Source organism: Pipistrellus kuhlii, unplaced genomic scaffold (genome assembly GCF_014108245.1).
Source record: "Pipistrellus kuhlii isolate mPipKuh1 unplaced genomic scaffold, mPipKuh1.p scaffold_m20_p_32, whole genome shotgun sequence".
NCBI classification, from domain to species: Eukaryota; Metazoa; Chordata; class Mammalia; order Chiroptera; family Vespertilionidae; genus Pipistrellus; species Pipistrellus kuhlii.
Window position 1 is genome coordinate 1280150 of NW_023425532.1, and position 20193 is coordinate 1300342.

General features: G+C 50.6%; 2 protein-coding genes across 12 annotated transcripts; one reads left to right on the top strand and one right to left on the bottom strand.

Annotated features, from left to right (window-relative positions):
- Window positions 1-141: 141 nt before the first annotated feature.
- PQBP1 (polyglutamine binding protein 1) lies at window positions 142-19087 on the bottom strand. Of its 11 annotated transcripts, XM_036460631.2 has the most exons (9): window positions 3873-4029; window positions 3677-3761; window positions 2472-2525; window positions 1969-2080; window positions 1642-1754; window positions 906-1111; window positions 770-869; window positions 486-549; window positions 142-346 (listed from the first exon to the last, which is right to left on the bottom strand). In XM_036460631.2, the coding sequence occupies exons 2-9, from the start codon at window positions 3741-3743 to the stop codon at window positions 184-186; spliced, it is 879 nt and encodes a 292-aa protein (XP_036316524.1). In that variant the 5' UTR covers window positions 3744-3761; window positions 3873-4029; the 3' UTR covers window positions 142-183. The 11 variants fall into 11 exon arrangements, with proteins under 11 accessions (XP_036316524.1, XP_036316521.1, XP_036316523.1 ...); XM_036460628.2 differs by lacking the exon at window positions 3873-4029 and adding an exon at window positions 19081-19087 and having other exon boundaries at window positions 770-1111; XM_036460630.2 differs by lacking the exon at window positions 3873-4029 and adding an exon at window positions 4057-4253 and having other exon boundaries at window positions 770-1111.
- Window positions 4386-9437, top strand: TIMM17B (translocase of inner mitochondrial membrane 17B). Its single transcript, XM_036460648.2, has 6 exons — window positions 4386-4517; window positions 5363-5462; window positions 7277-7340; window positions 8672-8800; window positions 8889-8999; window positions 9090-9437. Exons 1-6 carry the CDS (start codon window positions 4492-4494, stop codon window positions 9167-9169), a joined length of 510 nt encoding a protein of 169 aa, XP_036316541.1. The 5' UTR covers window positions 4386-4491; the 3' UTR covers window positions 9170-9437.
- Window positions 19088-20193: the final 1106 nt, after the last annotated feature.

Genomic DNA, 20193 nt, shown 5'->3' on the forward strand with positions numbered 1-20193 from the left:
TTATCCACATCCTTTCGGTTCCTGAGCTCCAGGAGTACACTGTAGCTAGCACACTACCAAAGTTGCTTTTGATAAAATGAGTTTGGGTTGGGAAGCCTCAAAATCGCAAAAGAAGGAAAGCACACCAGCCTGGTGGGTTGGAGCCACGGAAAGCTTTTATTAAAAAAACCACGAGGGTTCGGTTTATTCCTGGGGCTGCGGCTTGGTTCGGGAAGCCTCGGCGTTGGCCCGGAGCACAGCCCCTGGGGACGGGTAGGGACGCTGCTGGAACAGGGGCCCGGCGGCCGTCGTGTCTGCCCCCGTCTTCGCTTCGTTCCGCTTGGGGAGTCCAGTAGACCAGGTGCCCCCGGGGGGTGATGAGATGGTCAGGCCAGGCGGGTGGGAGTGTGGGAGGTGGCAGGCAACTCCCTCCTCCCAAATAACCGGTGAGTCAGGGAGGGGGAGGGGGAGGCAGAAAGGAAGTGTGGGGAGTCCATGTCACTTACCGGGGTGCATCGGAGTATGCGCTGGGGTCCATTGGGTCTAACTCCTCATCCTTCCGGCTTGACGCTGTGGAAGGAGGTGGCAGAACAAGGTCTTCAATGGGGGCACAAAGGACCTCTGGTCACTGAGCTTCCCCCATCGCAAGAACAGATGGAGTCCCAGCTGCCATGGCTGCAGCGCCTTTCCCCCCCCATCCCCCCATTCAGGCAACTTGCACAAAGGGAAGTGAGGGCTTCTGTACCCCGGTGCCTGCAGCCCTCCCCAGGCCCAGCCCTGCTCAGCTTACCCTTCTTGCTCTTGGGATAGGGAGCCAGCTCTTCCCGGCGATGGTGGCGCCGTTCTTTGGCCTCTTCTCTGTCCGCCTTGTCGTACCCACGGTCACGGTCACGGTCCCGTTCCCGGTCACGATCCCGGTCACGGTCCCTGTCCCGGTCCCTGTCCCGTTCCCTGTCCCGCTCTCTCTCTCTCTCCACCTTTTCATAGCCACGTTCTCGATCTCTGTCTGACTTCTCGTGGCCCCTCTCAGACTTCTCGTGGCTCCTTTCAGACTTCTCGTGGCTCCTTTCAGACTTCTCATGGCTCCGCTCCGACTTCTCATGGCTCCGCTCTGACTTCTCCTCAGCAGCATCTGGGAACACAAAAGCCTTGAGGTGACCTTCTTCCTGTGCTGGCCCTGGCCAGATTGCCACATGCACCTGTCCATATCAGTCTATAGTCCCAAGACTTGAAGACTCAAAACCAAAGTAGGGAGGAGGATTGGGATAAGAGAACATTCTTGGAAGAATTATAGGGCATTTAGGCCCAACCAGTGTGGTTCAGTGGTCAAGCATCCATCTATGAGCCAGAAGGTCACAGTTCAATTCTGAATCAGGGCACATGCCCAGGCTGTAGCCTTGATCTGCAGTGGGGAGCATGCAGGAGGCAGCCAATCAATGATTCTCTTTCATCATTGTTGTTTCTATCTCTCTCTCCATCTCTCTTCCTCTCTGACATCACTAAAATAATCAGAACCCGGGAGCTGGTTCTTTTGCCAATCTCTCTGACACCTGGGGCTGTGTTGGCCTGTCTCCCCTGTCCCTCCTGAACCCACTAGCATTCAGGGAGCCCTTTCTGAGAAATTCTGGAAGTGCTTGAGACACCCTGGGCCCGCCAACTCACCCGGATTGCTGTTCCTGGGCTTCTTAGCCGCTTTGGTAACGACGGAGTTGGAGTCGTGGGGGGAGAGCCAGGAGACCAGGTCCGTGTCCACATTCCAGTAGTAAGGGAGCCCGCTGCAGGGCGGTGGGAAGGGGGAAGAACTGTCAGCATAGATGCCCTCCACTTGTAGCCTCCGCTGCTTCCCAATCTCTACATACACCTACCCCATGTCAGGACTCTCCAGACCCCTTCCCTTCTGTCCCCCATCTCCCCAAGGCCAAGGGCAGCACAGGAGGGGCAAAGTCAGATGTTATCTTCCCCACCCCCCCCGAAGGTCCCCAGGCTTACCAGGACGGGTCAAACACCTTGTACCAGCTGGGTGGCAAGCCCTCCAAGCGGGTGGCCTCATAGTCCACGGGATCATCATCGTAGTCCTCAGCAATAATCTCTTCCTCTGGTTCTGCCAGGACAGGCAGAGGGGGAGAGCAGTAAGTATCGGGGCTCCTCCTCCTACAGTGTGGGCCTGGAGAGATGCTCACATTCACACGGACACGTGTGCGTGTGCCAGATCGCCCCGGCCACGGCACACGGCGCTCACAACCCAAGTCCTGGCATCTACATAGTGAACCTGGAGCCTTTCCCGTCCCCTCCCCTTTCCCCAGGGGCATTCATCACGCACGGCCATCACCTTCCACACTCCCATGCTCCAAGGACCCTTCCTGCGTCCATTGCCTCAATCAATTACGTCTACCGCTTTGGTTTTTCCAAATAAACGTTCTCTTAAAGAGTTTGAAAACAATAAACAAACAAATAAATAAATAAATAGAGAACTTACCAAAACATGTACGTACCTAAATCTGTCCTGTTCCTGGGTTCAGATAAGGCAGGGGTGGGGAACCTTTTTCCTATCAAGGGCCATTTGGATATTTATAACATCATTCACGGGCCACACAAAATTATCAACTTAAAAATTAGCTTGCTATATTTGGTCAAACATTTCATTAACTCACACCTAATGCTTCGCAGGGCCAGACCAAAGGATTTCACGGCTCTTATATGGCCCGCGGGCCAGACGTTCCCCACCCCTAATAGAAGATACACTGTTACCCAAGCCTCTGGCTTCAGAGTTTAGGTAGGGATTTATCCACATCCTTTCGGTTCCTGAGCTCCAGGAATACACTGTAGCTAGCACACTACCAAAATCCACTTGGATAAAATGAGTTTAAACAGCAATAAGTTTCTCTAAAAATGTCCAAATGTATTCCGCTCCCAAGCTTGGGAAGTGGAGGATTTCTGACATTTTTAGCAGCAAGAATTTAAGGGATTTATTCAAATACTGCTCTGAGTCCATTCAGTTCCCAAGGCCTGATGTTTATTCAGCTAACATCAGTAGAATAAAAAAAGGTGTATTAGGCCCTCAGTAGGCCTGTCATGGACTTCAGTTGTGGATATAATAATTAAATGTGTATTTCAGCAATAGCATAGTGCCTGTCGCTGGAGGTCAGCTATAATCATCAGTATTGTTAATAAGGTATATACCATCAGAAAAAAAATTAGGTGCACAGGGCCTGGCACCGAACAGAGTTAACATAATGTGTATCCAAGCACTGAGTACACCCAAAACACATATTCATATGGTGAGCAATAATCAATATACCACCAGCATAGTGCCTGACACCACAGTAGGTCTGAAAAAATATTATTATGGTAAAACACAAAGGATCAGCATCTTGCCACTGTCCTTTAGGTACAGGAGACTGCTATCCTATTACTCTGTAACCACTTCCATGGATGCACTGAATCCGGCATACAGTAGGCCCAAATAGGTATCAGGATGAAATGCCTATCTTGCCCGGGTTCCCACCCCCACCCCAACCTTGGCACCTAGTAGGAATGGGTGTCAGGAATCCGTACTGTTAACAAAAAAAATGCCTGCCACCCCGCTGCCTAATGCACAGTAGGCCCAACGTAGCATACAAGGGGATAGTATCAACAACAATGTAAGTGCCTGTCAAGCCGGGCACATGGTAGGCGCATGGGCACTGAGCGTTCTTACCGGGGTCGAGATGCTTGAGGATGCCTCTCTTCGCCAAGCGGGTCTGCAGAGCAACGGGCAGCGGCATAGCGATCCGCAGGCAGATCTGGGGATGGATGGACAAACTAAAAACCAGCTCCCAAGAAAAGATGAATCGTTGCAATAAGCATGCACCCCCCGCCCCACTTTGTGTTCATCTGGACCCCCAACGCCTCACCAGTAGCTGGGCAGACGAAACTGAGCTCAAAGGTGGAAGAGATAGGTTACAATATTACCAAAACTCTCAGCAGCCCTCCTTTGCAGGCCCGTGCTCCAGAATCCAGTTCCTCTCCTAGGCCCAGGGCCCGCCCATCGCCGCAGGGGTCGAACGCGCCTCCCCCGCGCCACAGAAATGGTCTCACCTTACGTCCCCGACTGACTGCCGGGTGGGCGGAACCAAAGAGCTCGGATGGAGGAGCACAGGGGTGCACCGCCTCCGGCTTCCACGTGTGCACGTCCCTCGACGCTACCAATGGAGCCCCGCGGGCAGTGGCAAGCTGTCAGACCGTCTGCGTCAAGGTGGTCGCCGCTGGAGTGTCCGGGATCACGCGACTGTCTCCTCCCAAAGCGCAGAGCCAGACCGTCTCTCCCCAAGGCTGGAAATGAACTGGGCGAAGCTCAGGCTGCGGAGGGGGAAAAAAATGACACATCCGGACAGCCAATGAGAGCGCGCCGCTGCCCTGACGTAGGACGTAGCCACCCAGCTGCGGCCCCGGGATTGGTGGGAGCCCGGGCGGCTGTGCGCGTTTCCCGAGGGGGCGTGGCAAGCCGGGGCTCAGCGGGACTGAGCTGGCGCCATGGAGGAGTACGCTCGGGAGCCCTGGTACGGCGACGGCCACAGGCCTCGGGACTGTTCCTGCGACCCCGCGCCCCGCTGCGGGAGGCGGGCGGGGGAGGCGGGCACGGGCCCCACGGCGCCGCGGCCCAGACCCCGGAGACGCCTCGCCGTCTCTTCTCGTCCCCCCACTGCGTCCCTTCCACTGGGGTTCCGTTAAGAGGGGCCCCGGAGAAGGTGCGGTTCAGGACGAACCAGTCCTCCGACGCCGTGTCTCTTTCCTTAGAACGGAGACGCTGCTCAAACCCTTCCCCGCCAGGGTGGCGCGGGGTTGCGTGGAAATCCCCTAGCTACCACGCGAGTTTCCCCCCGGGTTGCTGTGGGGGAGTGGGGCGGGGCCTAGCTGAGCCTATTGTGAGCGAGGAGGTGGCGCTGGACCCCCCCACCACCGCCGCCCGCTCTTGGTTTTTCCAGTTGTGCCAGGTTAAAGGTGGGGGGGAGGGGGAACGGGCCTTCGGTTGGACACACTCATTTTCGGAGAAGGGGGTGCGACAACACTAGCCAGTTAATGACACTACTAGCCCGTTAACACTTCTATAACGTCTCTTCAAGGGGGCCAACTGTTAGTGCATAATCAGTTCATTTCATCTTTGACAGTAAAGCGGTTGGCTGATTCCTTAGCTGCAAAAGGAGAGGGCGGAGAGGGCAAAGCACTATTTTATTATTATTATTATTTTGCTTAAATGGGAGGGAGAAATAATCTTATTATCTGAAATGTCACTTCCCATTCAAAGGACTTGGTTTCTCCCAGCAGGAAAGAGTCCTTGAGGCATGGCGTGGGGGGCGGGGGGGGGGGGCTCACATTAACCCCATCCTCCCCTTGACCCTTGCAGCCCATGGCGAATTGTGGATGATTGCGGCGGAGCCTTCACGATGGGAGTCATCGGTGGCGGAGTCTTCCAGGCCATCAAGGGCTTCCGCAATGCCCCTGTCGTGAGTCAGTTACATGCACCAGATCATTCTGGTGCCTGCTTGCCTCCCATGTGCCAGGCCTGACTCCAGAGTCGGGGGTTTTGGGGGTACTGCAAACATGGCCTCATTCCCTCATCCCAACCCAACTGTAGCACCTACCTCTGTGAAGGGCCGCGCTGTGACAATGGGCACCACTGTCGACGTAAGAAGGTGCAAAGCTGTAGAAAGATTTTATAAAGGTTCATTAGAGCTTATTTGAGCCCTATAAGGGCATGGCTGGAAGCAAGGTCTCAATAGGATTGAGAAAAATGCTTCCCATAATGACAGTTTGGGTTTCTGGTTTTGTACATTTGGAATTAAGGAGGGAACAGAGAGAGGATTACATGAACTTGGGAGAAAGTAAAGCCGGGACATCTGTGATTGGATTATAAGATAAGATTATGTGATCTCTGAGAGGTTTAAAAAAGAAGCATTTCAGAGGTGTGAACCGAGACGCACAGAAACAATGGACAGAGCTTGCTTACGGCAAGGATAACCTTTTTACTAGGGAAGTTACAGGTCTGAGACAAGACTACCCCCATGACCTTCTAGTTATCATTTATGATCAGATCACCCTGTGAGATTATTACAGAGCCCATTTTTCACCCACATCACCAAATTCTGTGTCTGCTGAGCCAGGCAGATTTTACCTAGAGGCAGATTCTGGGTAACAAAACTGGCTTGAGGGAAGTGACAAGAGTTTAGCTGGCAGATGGAAGACAACCTTGAATTTAAGAAAATGTTTTTACCCCTAGCCAATTTGGCTCAGCGAATAGAGCATCGGCATGCAGACTGGAGGGTCCCGGGTTCGATTCCAGTCAAGGGCACTTGCCTGGGTTGTGGGCTTGATCTCCAGTGGGGGGGGGGGGCATGCAGGAGGCAGCCGATCAATGATTCTCTCTCATCATTGATGTTTCTCTCTCTCTCTCCCTCTCCATTCCTCTCTGAAATCAATAAAAATATATTTTTTTAAAAATGTTTTGAATTTATCATAAAAAATTCTGTCCCTTTCTCTGACACCCCCTCCTGGAGATCTAATCACATGTCATACTTTGCCATCCATTTGCCAAGGTCGCTGCAGTGTATGTGTCTCCCCATCCCCTCAGCTCCTGTAACTCCTGGATCTTTACCCAGGTTTCTCTCCCTCATCCTCAGAGTCTCCGCACAGATGCCCTTCCTTAAAGAGGTCTTTTCTTACCTTCAGCTGCTGTCATCTCTATCCTGTTTCCTCTAGGATGCATATTGCTGTTGAAGCTGACTTGCTTACCTGTTCGCTTGCTCAGGGTCTGTCTCATGAGAATGTGAGCTGTGAGAGGGAAGGGACCAGGCTGCGCTATTGCTGCATACAGCATGGTGCCTGGCGCAGGTGCTCAGAAATCGTGAACTGGATAGATGGATGAGAACTTCTCAGCCCAGCTTTGAGAATACTTCTGTTGTGCCCGGCTGGTGTTGCTCAGTGGTTGAGCATCAATCTACGAACCAGGAGGTCGCGGTTCCATTCCCAGTCAGGGCACATGGGTGCATGCTTGATCTCCAGTGGGGGTGTGCAGGAGGCAGCCAGTTCATGATTCACTCTCATCCCTGGTTTTTCTCCCTCTCCCTTCCTCTCTGAAATCAACAAAAATAGCTTTTTAAAAGAGAACACTTGTGTTGGGGTGCTCCCCAGCCCCCTAGTTCTTAGCTGCCTCTCCACATCTCTACCACTGAATACCCCTGAATCCCCTTCTCTCTGAAAAGCCATAAACCCTGTGCCAGGGGCCTCAGGCCTGCTCTGATTCTCATCTCACTTTCCCCAGGGGATTCGGCACCGGCTGAGAGGTAGTGCCAATGCCGTGAGGATCCGAGCCCCTCAGATTGGAGGTGAGAGGCCCGGGGACACGGGAGGTGGTGGCAGAGTTGGCGGTGGTGGCTGCTTTGGGTCTAGTCCTCCAGTTGGAGGTCCGCACGTGAGCCCCAACTCTGCCCGGGACTGCCCGGGAGAGTGACGTGTCCCCGCAGTCTAATGTGGGTGAGATCTGGAGTGTAAGTCTAGGTCCTGGTTCTTTCCTGATGTGTGGCCTTGGGATAGTGGCTCAGCCTCAATCTCATCTGTGACATGGGGATGACAAGTGCAGTGACCACCCCGTCATTTTGTCATGTATGTAACTTACATAGCATTTACTAAGTGCCAGCTGCTCTGCTAAGCACTTCGATACTATTAACTAATTTAAAATGTTAGAAGTCAAATAACCCGCAGTACCTAGATCAGGTCCCAGGACACAGTAAGGCCTCAGTGAACGTTTTAACTACCAGATGGTTAACTGGCTTTTCTAACCTGTTTCCTTCTCACTAAAACCAAGAGCAGAATTCCCATTCTACGTGGTGGCTTATGGAGATCACAGTTGTTTGTTTAAAGCCACATAGAAGGTAAATGAGCTTATAAACTTGTCACCTCCCCATGAAGGAGAGGGAGTGTCGATTACAATTAGAGAGATGTGGGGGATATCCCCTAGACCAGTGGTCGGCAAACTCATTAGTCAGCAGAGCCAAATATCAACAGGACAAGGATTGAAATTTCTTTTGAGAGCCAAATGTTTTAAACTTCCAACTATATAGGTAGGTACATTGTTATTAACTTAATTAGGGTACTCCTAAGCTGGCCTTTGCTAAAAACTCAAGGGGCCAAAGAGCCATATATGGCTCGTGAGCTGCAGTTTGCCTACCACTGCCCTAAGACTGGTTCTCAACCTTCCTAATGCCGTGACCCTTTGATACAGTTCCTCATGTTGTGGTGACCCCCAGCCATAAAATTATTTTTGTTGCTACTTCATAACTGTCATTTTGCTACTTTTATGAATCATAAGTATTAGATAGCTGATATGCAGGATGTATTTTCATTGTTACAAATTGAACATAAAGCATAGTGATTAATCACAAAAACCATAGGTAAGTATATATTATGAAATATTTATTTCTAATTACAAATAAATGAAATTTTGTCTTGAAGCATGGTGTAGCATGGATAACAGTCTTAATATAACAACAGTAAACGACATTGCTACCCTTTCCGATGGTCTTAGGCGACCCCTAGGAGTGCTGTCTGTCTGCATCTGGGCTTGTTTCCCTTTCTTTGCGGAGCATTCAGCCTTGGAAGTCCCGGTCCCTGAGCCGTGGATTCTGGGGAACACTGATTGGGCCTCTGTCCCTCGCAGGTAGCTTCGCAGTGTGGGGGGGCCTGTTCTCCACCATCGACTGTGGCCTGGTGCGCCTGCGGGGCAAGGAGGACCCCTGGAACTCCATCACCAGCGGCGCGCTGACTGGCGCGGTGCTGGCTGCCCGCAGTGAGTGCCCCCAGCCTGGCCCGGCTCCTGCCCCTTCCGCCCTGTTCTGCCAGCGCTCACCTCTCTCCCTGCCTCCCTCCTCCTCCAGGCGGCCCCTTGGCCATGGTGGGCTCAGCAATGATGGGGGGCATCCTGTTGGCCCTCATTGAGGGCGTTGGCATCCTCCTCACTCGCTACACTGCCCAGCAGTTCCGCAACGGTGAGCGCCCAGTGGAGCGGGTCAGGGGAAGGTGGGTAGTGCTCTGTCTAGCCGCCTCCGTTCACCTTCTCTGGATTCTCCCCTCTCCAGCACCCCCGTTCCTGGAGGACCCCAGCCAGCTGCCCTCCAAGGAGGGGGCCCCGGCCTCGGGCTATCACGGCTACCACTGAGGAAGTGACCGCCTCACCACCATCCTGGGAGCTCCTCTTCGTTCTCCTCCCCGATGATCTACCTCGAAGGGAGGGCTGGCTCCCCGTTGGCCCTGGGACCCTCCAGAGAGGGCCTCTCCTCTCTGTTCCCTTGTCCCAGGGCGGGGTGGGGCACCCCAGCTGCCCCTCTCGCCGGGCACCCCAGCCCCACCCCATACATGTAACAAGCTCTTACCCCAGACTCTTCCTGTTCGCCCTGATGAGTATTTAAAGCCAGTTGTGAAATGCCTGTGTGTGTGCTCACTGCGCCTCTTCAGGGACACACAAGCCCTGGGATGCGGAGGCCCACAGAGAGTGGGCCTCAGTGGTGTCTGGAGGATGAATGAGCAGGAGGGGGGATGAATCGAGATGGTAATAGGTACATGAGTAAGCATGTGTGGGAGCCAAGGGATGAATCATGTACGTAGAGGAATAGGCTTGGGAAAGAAGTGAGGAAACAAGGATTGCTGGCGTGGTGGGGGGGTCTGACCCCTCCCTCCCAGGCCCCATTGCCAAGTCTGGGAAATCTGACCCCACGGTGAACTCTGGCGTTCTGGACACCAGCCACCCCATTGGTGTGAGAAAATCCCCCTCAACATGGCAGCACCGTGGACCTGGCTTCCTTAAGGCGCCCTGCCTCAGTCTCCTCTAAGGCACCGCAGATACTTCTCGTCAGGCTCAGTGCTGTCAGTATCTTTCTCCCAGTTACTTTATTTTTAAAAATATATATTTATTGATTTTTTTACAGAGTGGAAGGGAGAGAGAGAGAAACATCGATGAGAGAAACATCAATCAGCTGCCTCCTGCACACCCCCTACTAGGGATGTGCCCGCAACCAAAGCACATGCCCTTGAACCTGGGACCCTTCAGTCCGCAGTCTGACCCGCTATCCCCTAAACCGGTCTCGGTCCCAGTATTTTTTTTTTTTTTTAAGGGGAACCACAGAATAATCCGAAGTGAGCTTTCATTTTGGGCCGGGGGGTTATGGGGAAAATTTTCTGAATGGACATCAGCTCCAAAAGCTGTCTCTTCCGTGTAAAGCCCTGCGTGGTGATGCAGGCATCTGTCTCTCCCGGGTCCTCCCCGGGCGCAGGCTCTGAGCAGATCAAGCGGGCAGGGTTGCAGTTGTGTCACTGAGGGGCCAAGTCCCTGTGGAGGCCGTGGGGGCCCCGGGGACTCAGCACTGCACCTCAAGGAGTGTCAGAGGGCATTCCTACTTCTGCCGTGGCTTGCACAAAAGGGCCAGCTTTTATGTGGCTGTGCAAACGGCCTCCCAGGCCACATAAAAGCTGTCTCTTCCGTGTAAAGCCCTGCGTGGGATGATGGCGGGCACTGCCCGCAGCTCTGGGCCTCAGTAGGGCCCCAGCCTCCAGCTCCCAGCCGCACAGTCCGGCCCAGGCTGGCCCAGACTGCTGCCTTGTATTTCTGGGCCACTTCCTTTGTTCCTGCCCCTCTGAGTACCTGGGCCCCACCCTTCCTTGGCTGAGGTCAAACACCCCCCACCCCCTTATTTCCAGATCCCGCCCTGATCATATCAAGCACCGTCCCATTAGCTCTTGGGGGGCCTTTGCTTTCTAGGAATCCTCAGGTTCCACCTCCTTCCCAAAAGCTGCTGTGGTTCCCACAGCCCCCGTGTCTTCAGGCACCACCCCTTCCTGTCTCAACCCCGCCCTGGAAGGTTCCTACCGGCCCTCCTGTGTATCAGCCCAGCCTCCTGAGGCCCTCACCACTGTACCGCCCTGTCCCCTCCCAGTGGGCCCCGCCCCACAGCCCCTTAGACCTGCAGCCTGCCTGCCCTCAGCCTAGACCCCTGCGTCTTCAGGCCCCGCCCCGCAGGTGCCCCCAAAGCCCAGCCGCCCACCCTCCTCTCCCACCCCGGCCCGTAGGCGCCCCCAGCCCGGCCGGAGCCCCCGCTCCACCCCTCGCGCCCCCTGATGAAGGCCGCGGTTCTGATGGTGCAGGAGGTCCTGGGCGCCCTCCGCAGGGCCGGCTGAGACCGCTCACAGGTCATTTCTGACTTGGACAGGACCCCAGCAGGTTTGCCTGTAACGGGAAGCCATGCCCCTCTCCCTACAGCATTCCGGAGAACCGCGATCACCAGCGAGGACTGCCCGGCACAGCTGGAGGCTCCTTCCCCGGTATTGCCCACTGAGATCGGCCACACCGGGCCGCCAAGGAGAACGGCCTCCTGTGGGCATCGGACCAAAGGCACGATCTGCCGTGTCAGCAGGAGCTTCCAAAGCCTCAGCTGAGGCCAGGGCCATGCTGAGGGAGGGATGCACGGCGCTCTTCAGCACCCTCTGCCAAATAACCCCCTCTTCCTCTTCTCCCCGCCTTGCTGCCATCCCGGAAGCCATTACCCCACAGATGGAAGGGTTCCGCCCCAACATCCACATGGTGTCCACATGGATTTTGACCAAGAGGGCTTCCTACAGGGATTCCAGGGCCAGCCGTCCACACACAACAACAGCTCAGTCACACACACAACAGCCCTGCGTGCAGCCACTCTGGCTACTTCCCCAGCTTCAGGGCAAAACCAAGGTGCCATGGCCAATTGGGTTCAGGGTGGGGAAAGCATTCTCAAGATCGGCTTCCATGCCAAAACCAGAGCATCAGCCTGCGGACTGAGGGGTCCCAGGTTCAATTCCAGTCAAGGGCATGTACCTTGGTTGCGGGCACATCTCCAATAGGGGGTGTGCAGGAGGCAGCTGGTCGATGTTCCTCTCTCATCAATAGTTCTGACTCCATCCCTCTCCCTTCCTCTCTGTAAAAAATCAATAAAATATATATTTTTTAAAAAATATCGGCTTCCTAAATGACAAGGTGGAGAAGCAGCAGGAGTGCTTCATGGCCTCCTATGACCTTGTGCTGGAGAAGGAGGAGACGCTGGACGTGGTCAACATGCTGCACCAGGGGCACTGGATGGAGATGGGGCTCCTGAGTGCGCAGGCGCAGGGCCTGTCTGTGGGCGGAGACGCGGAGGGGAGTTCCTTGGGGGCTGCTCTGCTGTGAGCCTGGTGTGTACAGAGGGCAGCTGAGGATTGTGTTCCCCACTCCAAGCACAATGCTCACTTCTGAGGTGACAGAGAAACTTGTTCCCCTCATTATAATACGTGGAAAGCAACTTACCCACAGCTACACTGCCTGAAAGAGTCAAGGCTGGGCTTCACATCCTTACTTATTGTGCTTCGAGTTTCAGAGATGTCATTTGCCACGTAATCTCCAGGACCACACATTGTCAGTCATTACGGGTGTCATTGGAAGGTTTCCTTAGGCCATCGCCACAATTTCTTAGCCTCCTTAAAGTGATAACTTCAAGGACAGAGTTCTCTGTTTTCAATCTTTATTTGAGAGAGAGAGAGAGAGAGAGAGAGAGAGAGAGAGAGAGAGAGAGCGCGAGCGCGCATCAATTTGTTCTTCCACTTATTTATACATTTGTTGGTTGATTCCTGCATGTGCCCTGACGTGGGATCAAACCCACAACCTTGGGGAATGGGACAATACTCTACCAGTGGTCAGCAAACTCATTAGTCACCAGAGCCAAATATCAACAGTACGTACAATGATTGAAATTTCTTTGGAGAGCCAAAGTTTTTAAACTTAAACTTCTTCTAATGCCACTTCTTCAACATAGACTCGCCCAGGCTGTGGTATTTTGTGGAAGAGCCACATTCAAGGGGCCAAAGAGCCGCAGTTTGCCGACCACAGCTCTAACCAACTGAGCTACCTGAACCGGGCCAGGGACAAATGTGTCTTCATCGAGGTCAAGTCAGCACCAATTCTGGGCATTCACAAAGGGCTCTGCGTTCAAACTCAAGACAGTTTCTCACCTGAACACCTCACCAAATCAGAGGGTATGAACTAGATCAGATGGCAAACCTCGGCTCTGTTGACTAATGAGTTTGCCCACCACTGAACTAGATGATACAGAATGTAAGCTCTCCCTTGACAGCCCAGAGATGGGGGCATCGCCTTTCCTCAGATTTGTTTAGTTAATTATTAAGACTCTTATAAGACTGGGCTCTGACATTTTATTTAGGGAGCTTTAGAAAGAAAACACAGGCCTGTGAAGCTAAAATTTTAAAAATATATATATATTTTTAAAAATATATTATTTTATTGATTTTGTACAGAGAGAAAGGGAGAGAGATAGAGAGCTAGAAACATCGATGAGAGAGAGTCATCGATCAGCTGCCTCTTGCACACCCCCTACTGGGGATATGCCCACAACCAAGGTACATGCCCTTGACCGGAATCGAACCCAGGACCCTTCAGTCCCCAAGCCGACGCTCTATCCATTGAACCAAATCGGTCTCGGGTTAAAAATATTTTTTGAGTCCAGAGAGGAAGGGAGAAGGAGAGAGAGAGAAACATCAATGATGAGAGAGAATCATTGATCGGCTGTCTCCTGCACACCTCCTGCTAGGGATTGAGCCTGCAACCCAGGAATGTGCCCTTGGCCAGAATTGAACCCGAGACCCTTCAGTCTGCAGGCTGACACTCTATCCACTGAGCAAAACTGGCTAGTGCAGAATGAGGAAAACTTATTATTTATTTATTTATTTATTTATTTAAGAGTTCTTTATCAATTAAGGTACCACATATTTGTCCTCATCCCCCATTCCCATCCCAAACCCTTCCCCACGAATGCCCTCACCCCCCTGTTGTCCGTGACCACAGGTTAGACTCATATACATACACACAAGTCTTTTGGTTGATGTCTTTCCCCCACCCTCCCCTACCTCCCCTTAGAGGTCTGACAGTCTCTGGGTCTGTTCTTGTTCATCAGTCTGTTGTTCATCATTTCCCCTAGATGTGTGAGATCATGTGCTACTGGAAATACACTTATAAGAACCAAAAATGAGACAAGCCATAATGGTTATGCCGAGAGAGGCAAATGAATCAGTCTGTAGTGAGTTTCTTTCTGGGCCAACAGTTCTTTTGAGTCCCAATTTCAATGTCAAACAGTTCCTTATGTGCACATGTCAGCAATGATATTTCAGTTCTGGATGGTGAACAAATGGTGGTGATGCAGGTCTGACCCTCTCTGGTTTGGTCCTGGGCAACCTGCAGTGACGCACAGCTGCTGACTGCTAGAATGGCAAGACTTCGTCAGCGTCTTCCATCTCTGGACTGCCTCTCTTCTGTCTTTATGGCTGGAGCAGTCCTGTCAATTCCTCTCTGTTGCAGGAATCCACCTGGTCTCGGAGTTGTTTTCTGAAAATATACAAATATATTCTCTACCAAAAGTTAATAAAGGAATCTTTTCTATAAATTTGACTTGTGATCCTTTTTCTTTTTTTGCCCAAACGATTTTCCTTTGGCTTGCTTTGACACCATGTATGTTTTATATGGGTGTCTTGCTATTAGCATTACAAATGAAAGTTAATTTTCTAAATTAAAAATTTTCTAGATGTAATTTACTTACGGGATATTTTTCCTTACATGATATTTTTCTACTATCCCCCCTTTTTTAATTTAAATATTAAGAGGCTTTTGGAAATTTTATAATGTAGTCTTGATAGCTTTAAAATTTTTTTTTTTTTACAAAAGCAGAAGCCCAAATGGCTAATAAAGTATGAAAATATACTTATAGTAGCCCTAGCTGGTTTGGCTCAGTGGATAGAGCGTCGGCCTGCAGACTGAAGGGTCCTGGGTTGGATTCTGGCCAAGGGCACATGCCTGGGTCCAGGCTCGATCCCCAGGAGGGGGTGTCCTGGAGGCAGCCAATCAATGATTCCCTCTCATCATTGATGTTTCTATCTCTCCTTCCTTCCTCTCTGAAATCAGTAAAGAAATACTATATTTTTTAAAAGAAAATATACTTATAGTAAACCAGGGAGCTGTGTATTAAGACAAAATTATTATTTCATATTAATCAGATGGCAAAAAAATTAAATCTCATAACACCAAGTGTTGCTAAGGAATTCTAGAAACAAGGTGTCTCATTCACAGCTTATGAGAGTATAAATGGGGACAACAATTATTTTTGAAAACTACTTGGCAGTATCTACTAGAGCTGCATATATACACACTTATTACCCAATGATACCATCTCTAGGTATATACCTAACAGAAATGTTCAAAGCTTATCCAAAGACACATACAAGTTTGTTTATAGAGCAATGTGCTGGAGTCAAGTCTCCGTGGATTTCTCACTTCCTGCGTGGTCCAGGCCTTCTGAGCGAAGGGCATGTTTAAAAAGCAGTTTTGAAAGTGAGAGATAGTGTATCTATCCGGAGAGATGGAGAGACAAGTTTGGAAAAATCAACCTAGACATGCCCCTCCCACATCCACAAGCAGGAGTTCTTTATGCTCCAGATGACTGCTAATCTCCATCCAGGTGTTTCCGAAGCTTCACAACAGCTCAGTCTCCTCAGCATGGCGGACCGGAGAGCATTATGCTAAGCCACCTAGGCCGGTCAGAGAAAGCAGACAAAGACAAACATCACGTGATCTCACTCATATGCAGGATCCAGTGAGAAAAATAAACTGACAAACAAAATAGGTCCAGAGGCAGGGATACAAGGAACTGAATAACAGGTCTCAGCGGGGGAGGAGGGGACAGGAAGAGATTAAGCAAAGAACATATATGCATATATGCATAGCCCAGGGATAGAGACAAATAGAATGGGGGAAGGCCTGGGGTGGGGTGGGGGTGGGGCGCAAGGGGCAGAAAGGGAAAAAATAGGGGGTGTCTGTAACACTGTCAACAATAAAATAAAATAAAATAAAAATGCTCAGTCCCCTAATTTCAGGCTGCTCTCCTGCAGTGTGCCCCATGGCAGGGGGGGCAAACATTTGGCCACCTGCAGACTGGGGCAGGAGGAGCTGTTCTCACTGCTGCCTTTTGCTGTGAATAGTAAATAGGCTATTTTTCTGACACACAGGTCTTGCGTGTGTGTGTGTGTGTGTGTGTGTGTGTGTGTGTGAAACTGCATCAGGCTAACCTGGTAGCTTGTGCATAGGATAGAACCATGAAAATGAACAATTGTAATTCTATATGTGGAACATGGATGGATCTCCCAATATTGGGCAAAAGAACCTGTTAGACATGAAAGAATGCATACCATATGATTGTCTTTATACAACGTTTAAAAGTCAGGCTAACTTAAAGCATGCCATTAAAGTCAAGATTGTGGTTATTGCCCTAGCCCTGTGGTCAGCAAACTGCAGCTCGTGAGCACACGCAGCTCTTTGGCCCCTTGAGTGTGGCTCTTCCACAAAAGACCACGGCCTGGGCGAGTCTATGTTGAAGAAGTGGCATTAGAAGAAGTTTAAAAACTTTGGCTCTCCAAAGAAATTTCAATCGTTGTACTGTTGATATTTGGCTCTGTTGACTAATGAGTTTGCCGACCACTGCTAGCTGGTTACCATAGAGGTCAGCCTGTGGACTGAAGGGTCCTGGTTCAATTCCAGTCAAGGGCACCTGCCCGGGTTGCAAACTTGATCTTTAGTAGGGGCTGTGCAGGAGGCAGCCGATAGATGATTCTCATCATTGATGTTTCTCTCTCTCTCCCTCTCCCTTCCTCTCTGAAATCAATAAATATATATACTTTAAAAAAATGCTCACCTAAGGATATGTTTTAAAAAAGAAGCAGGACATCACTGTGGATTTGGCTACTAGCAGAAAGTACAGGTAATTCTCTTGTGGAGTATCTGACTGAATCACTCATATCTAGAAAACAAAAGGAATGAAGCAGCAACCAGGAAGGAGGCAGCAGCCCCTCAGACAGGACAGAGGGTGTTTGGTCATTTTGTGGTTTGGACAAGGTTCATGTTTTTGTCTGTACCCGGACTTGATGATAGAGTGGCCTGATTTTGGTCTTGATCCATCACGGTGACAGTGACCTTGTCTGATGTGGGTATCTTGTGGGCTCGTTCTTGTTCAACAGGAGAACGCCAAGGCCTCCATGTGAGGGCCAAGCCAGCCCCTCGCAACACCAAGGCCTAGGGGTTAGTGTCAGGCCCGCTCCAGGATGCCAGGTACTGCGTGTCTCTTTCCCAGGATCCCTTTTGTCCAAGTCAGTGCTGTGGTCGCCCTGCAGGGGCAGACTGCCCCCCCCCCCCCCCCCCGACACACACACAAAATTTAGTTCGCAGGTGAGGCCACACACACAGGCAGAGTGAAGGGATGAAATGGTTAATTATATAATGAGGCTTTCTGGAGAGAGTAGAAAAAGGAGACTGGTTTGGGATTTTAAATATATATATATATATATATATATATATTTTTTTTTTTTAATAAAAAAATTTAAAAATATTTTATATTGATTTCAGAGAGGAAGAGAGAGAGAGAGAAACATCATGGTTTAGCATCCATGTATGAACCAGGAGGTCCCAGTTAGGTCACATGCCCTAGGTTTCGGGCTTAATACCCAGTGTAGGACATGCAGGAGGCAGCCAATCAAATGATTCTCTCCTTATTGATATTTTTCTCTCCCTCTCCTTCTCCCTTCCTCTCTATAATCAATAAAAAATATATTAGATAAAAAGAAACATCAATAATGAGAGTCATTTGATCAGCCACCTCCTGCATGCCCCTCACCGGAAATGGAGCCAGCAACCCAGGCATATGCCCTGACCTTCTGGTTCCTAGGTTGCTGCTCAACCACTGGGCCACACCGGCAGGGCTGGTTTGGGACTTTATTGTGGGTAGGGGGTGGGCCCACGGTAAGGGATCCCACACACAACCAAAGTTTGGGGTGGTTGGAACTTCCTGCCAGTGCCAAAGGAAGGAGCACCCACTCTTTCTTATAGCTTGCCTAGATACAGGGGAAAGGGTGAGAGGGAGGGCATGAAGCTTACAAGCTGTCACCACTCAAAGAAAAAACAAAAAATGGGGACAGATTCTTTATCATAGCCAGATGAAGTCAGGACACACGTCTGTGTATTCTGGTCTCCACCACTGCGGAGATTTTGCCAATCTGGAGGTGGCTCACAGAGAGCTGTTTGGAGTGGGACCAGGCTAATCTCCCCCCTCTCCCCCCCTGCTCCTTCTGTGGCATACGGAGCCCGGGACTCCTCTGATATGAAAGGGCTGCGCTGTGGCATTTGAATGCATCACAGCCCGTCCCAGAAATGATGGTGACTGGTGCTCATCATAGACCCTGGAGACAAGGGCGGAGCTGAGCGAACGCATGCAGGCCATGGAAACATGTCCCAAAGTCCACCTGGTCTCTGGGAGACAGCCAGGTGGCCTTTCCTTTTAACCTCATCAGAAATGATTCTACCTGACCGAGAATACTTATGTGGGGACAGCAAGGAGAGTTTGCTAAAGCATAGGGCCCCATTGGCTGGCCAAAGGAAACCAAGGGCGATGAGCTTGCTCCTGGCAACTCTGGTAATGAATTCATTCATTCGTTCGGTCATTCACCTGTTTTTCCTTCTCAGTAGGAGACACTACTGAGTAATTTTTGTTTATCCAGTCTTCTGTCGAACAGACTGTGTAGAATCCACTTCTTCCCGTAGATCCTGAGCTCCCATGGCCATTATCTAATCTAGATTGGCTGTTCTGTAGACATTGCTTTATTATTTTCTAGCATTCGGTGTGGCTGACAGACGTCTGATGTCAGTGTGATTTTCATTTCTTTCTGAGTAATCTGGTTTGTACAAATGAACAAAAATTTACCCATGCCCTTCAATCTCCCTTCATTCACTCGTTTTCCTTCTGCTTTCTTTTCTTTCTTTCTTTTTTTTTTAAAAAAAAAAACTTTATTGTTGAAAGCATTACCTATGTCCCCTTTTTCCTTCATTGACCCCTTTTAGCAGCCTTCTCTCCTCCCCCCTCCCCCCTCTCACACCCTCCCCCTAGGCCTCCACCACCGCATTGTCTGTGTCCATGGGCTATGCATATATGCATGCAGTTCTTTGGCTAATCCCTTCCCACCCACCCACCCTCCTCCCGCCTTCCCTCTGAGATTCAACAGTCTGTTTGTTGCTTCTTTTGTCTCTGGATCTATTTTGTTCATCAGTTCATTTTGTTCCTTAGATTCCACATGAGTGAGATCATGTGATACTTGTCTTTCACTTATTTCACTTAGCATGATGCTCTCCAGGTCCCTCCCATGCAAATTGGTTTGTCCAACTTCTAAAATACAAGTTGTGTCATTTGTGAGATCTCCTGAAGTGAGAGGCAATTTGGGAGCCACCGCTCTGACTGTAATGTTCCCACCGTGAGAACTGCAGATCCCATGAAGAGGAAGTCAGCGCCCCCTACCGGGAGTTCCGAGGAGCCTGTGCTGGTCTCATTTTGGGAACTCTGAAAATCCTCAGGGCAAATGGCCCACAGGATGAACGTAAATCTAAATATTTGAATGTCTGAGATGATTTTCCTGAATACACAGAACAAGTGAGTGTGCAGCGGGCAGGTGTAAGCCTCACGTATCCTTGTGGCGCACAGACTGTATTGGGAGTAGCTATATCATTTATTTTCATTATTTTTTAAAAATTTTATTGATTATGGTATCACATAATTGTCCTCATCCCCCCATTCCCATCTCAAACCCCTCCCCACATATGCCCCCATGCCTCTGTTGTCCATGGCCACTGGCTAGGCCCATATGCATGCACACAAGTCCTTTGGTTGATCTCTTCCCCTTACCCCCACCCTCCCTTACTTTCCCTCTGAGGTTTGAGAGTCTGATCGCTACTTCTCTTTCTCTGGGTCTGTTTTTGTTCATCAGTTTATGTTGTTCATTATTTCCTCTAGATGTGTGAGATCATGTGATCCAAGAAATACCCTTGTAAGAACCGAAATTGAGACATAAGCCATAATGGTTATGCTGAGAGGCCAATGGATCAGTCTGTAGTGAGTTCCTTTCTGGGCCAACAGTTCTTTTGAGTCCCAATTTCAATGTCAAACAGTTCCTTATGTGTACATGTCAGCCATGCTATCTCAGATCTGGTTGGTGGACAAATGGTGGTGATGCAGGTCCGACCGTCTCTGGTTTGATCCTGGGCATCCTTCAGCGACACCCAGCTGCTGTCTGCTGGTATGGTGAGGC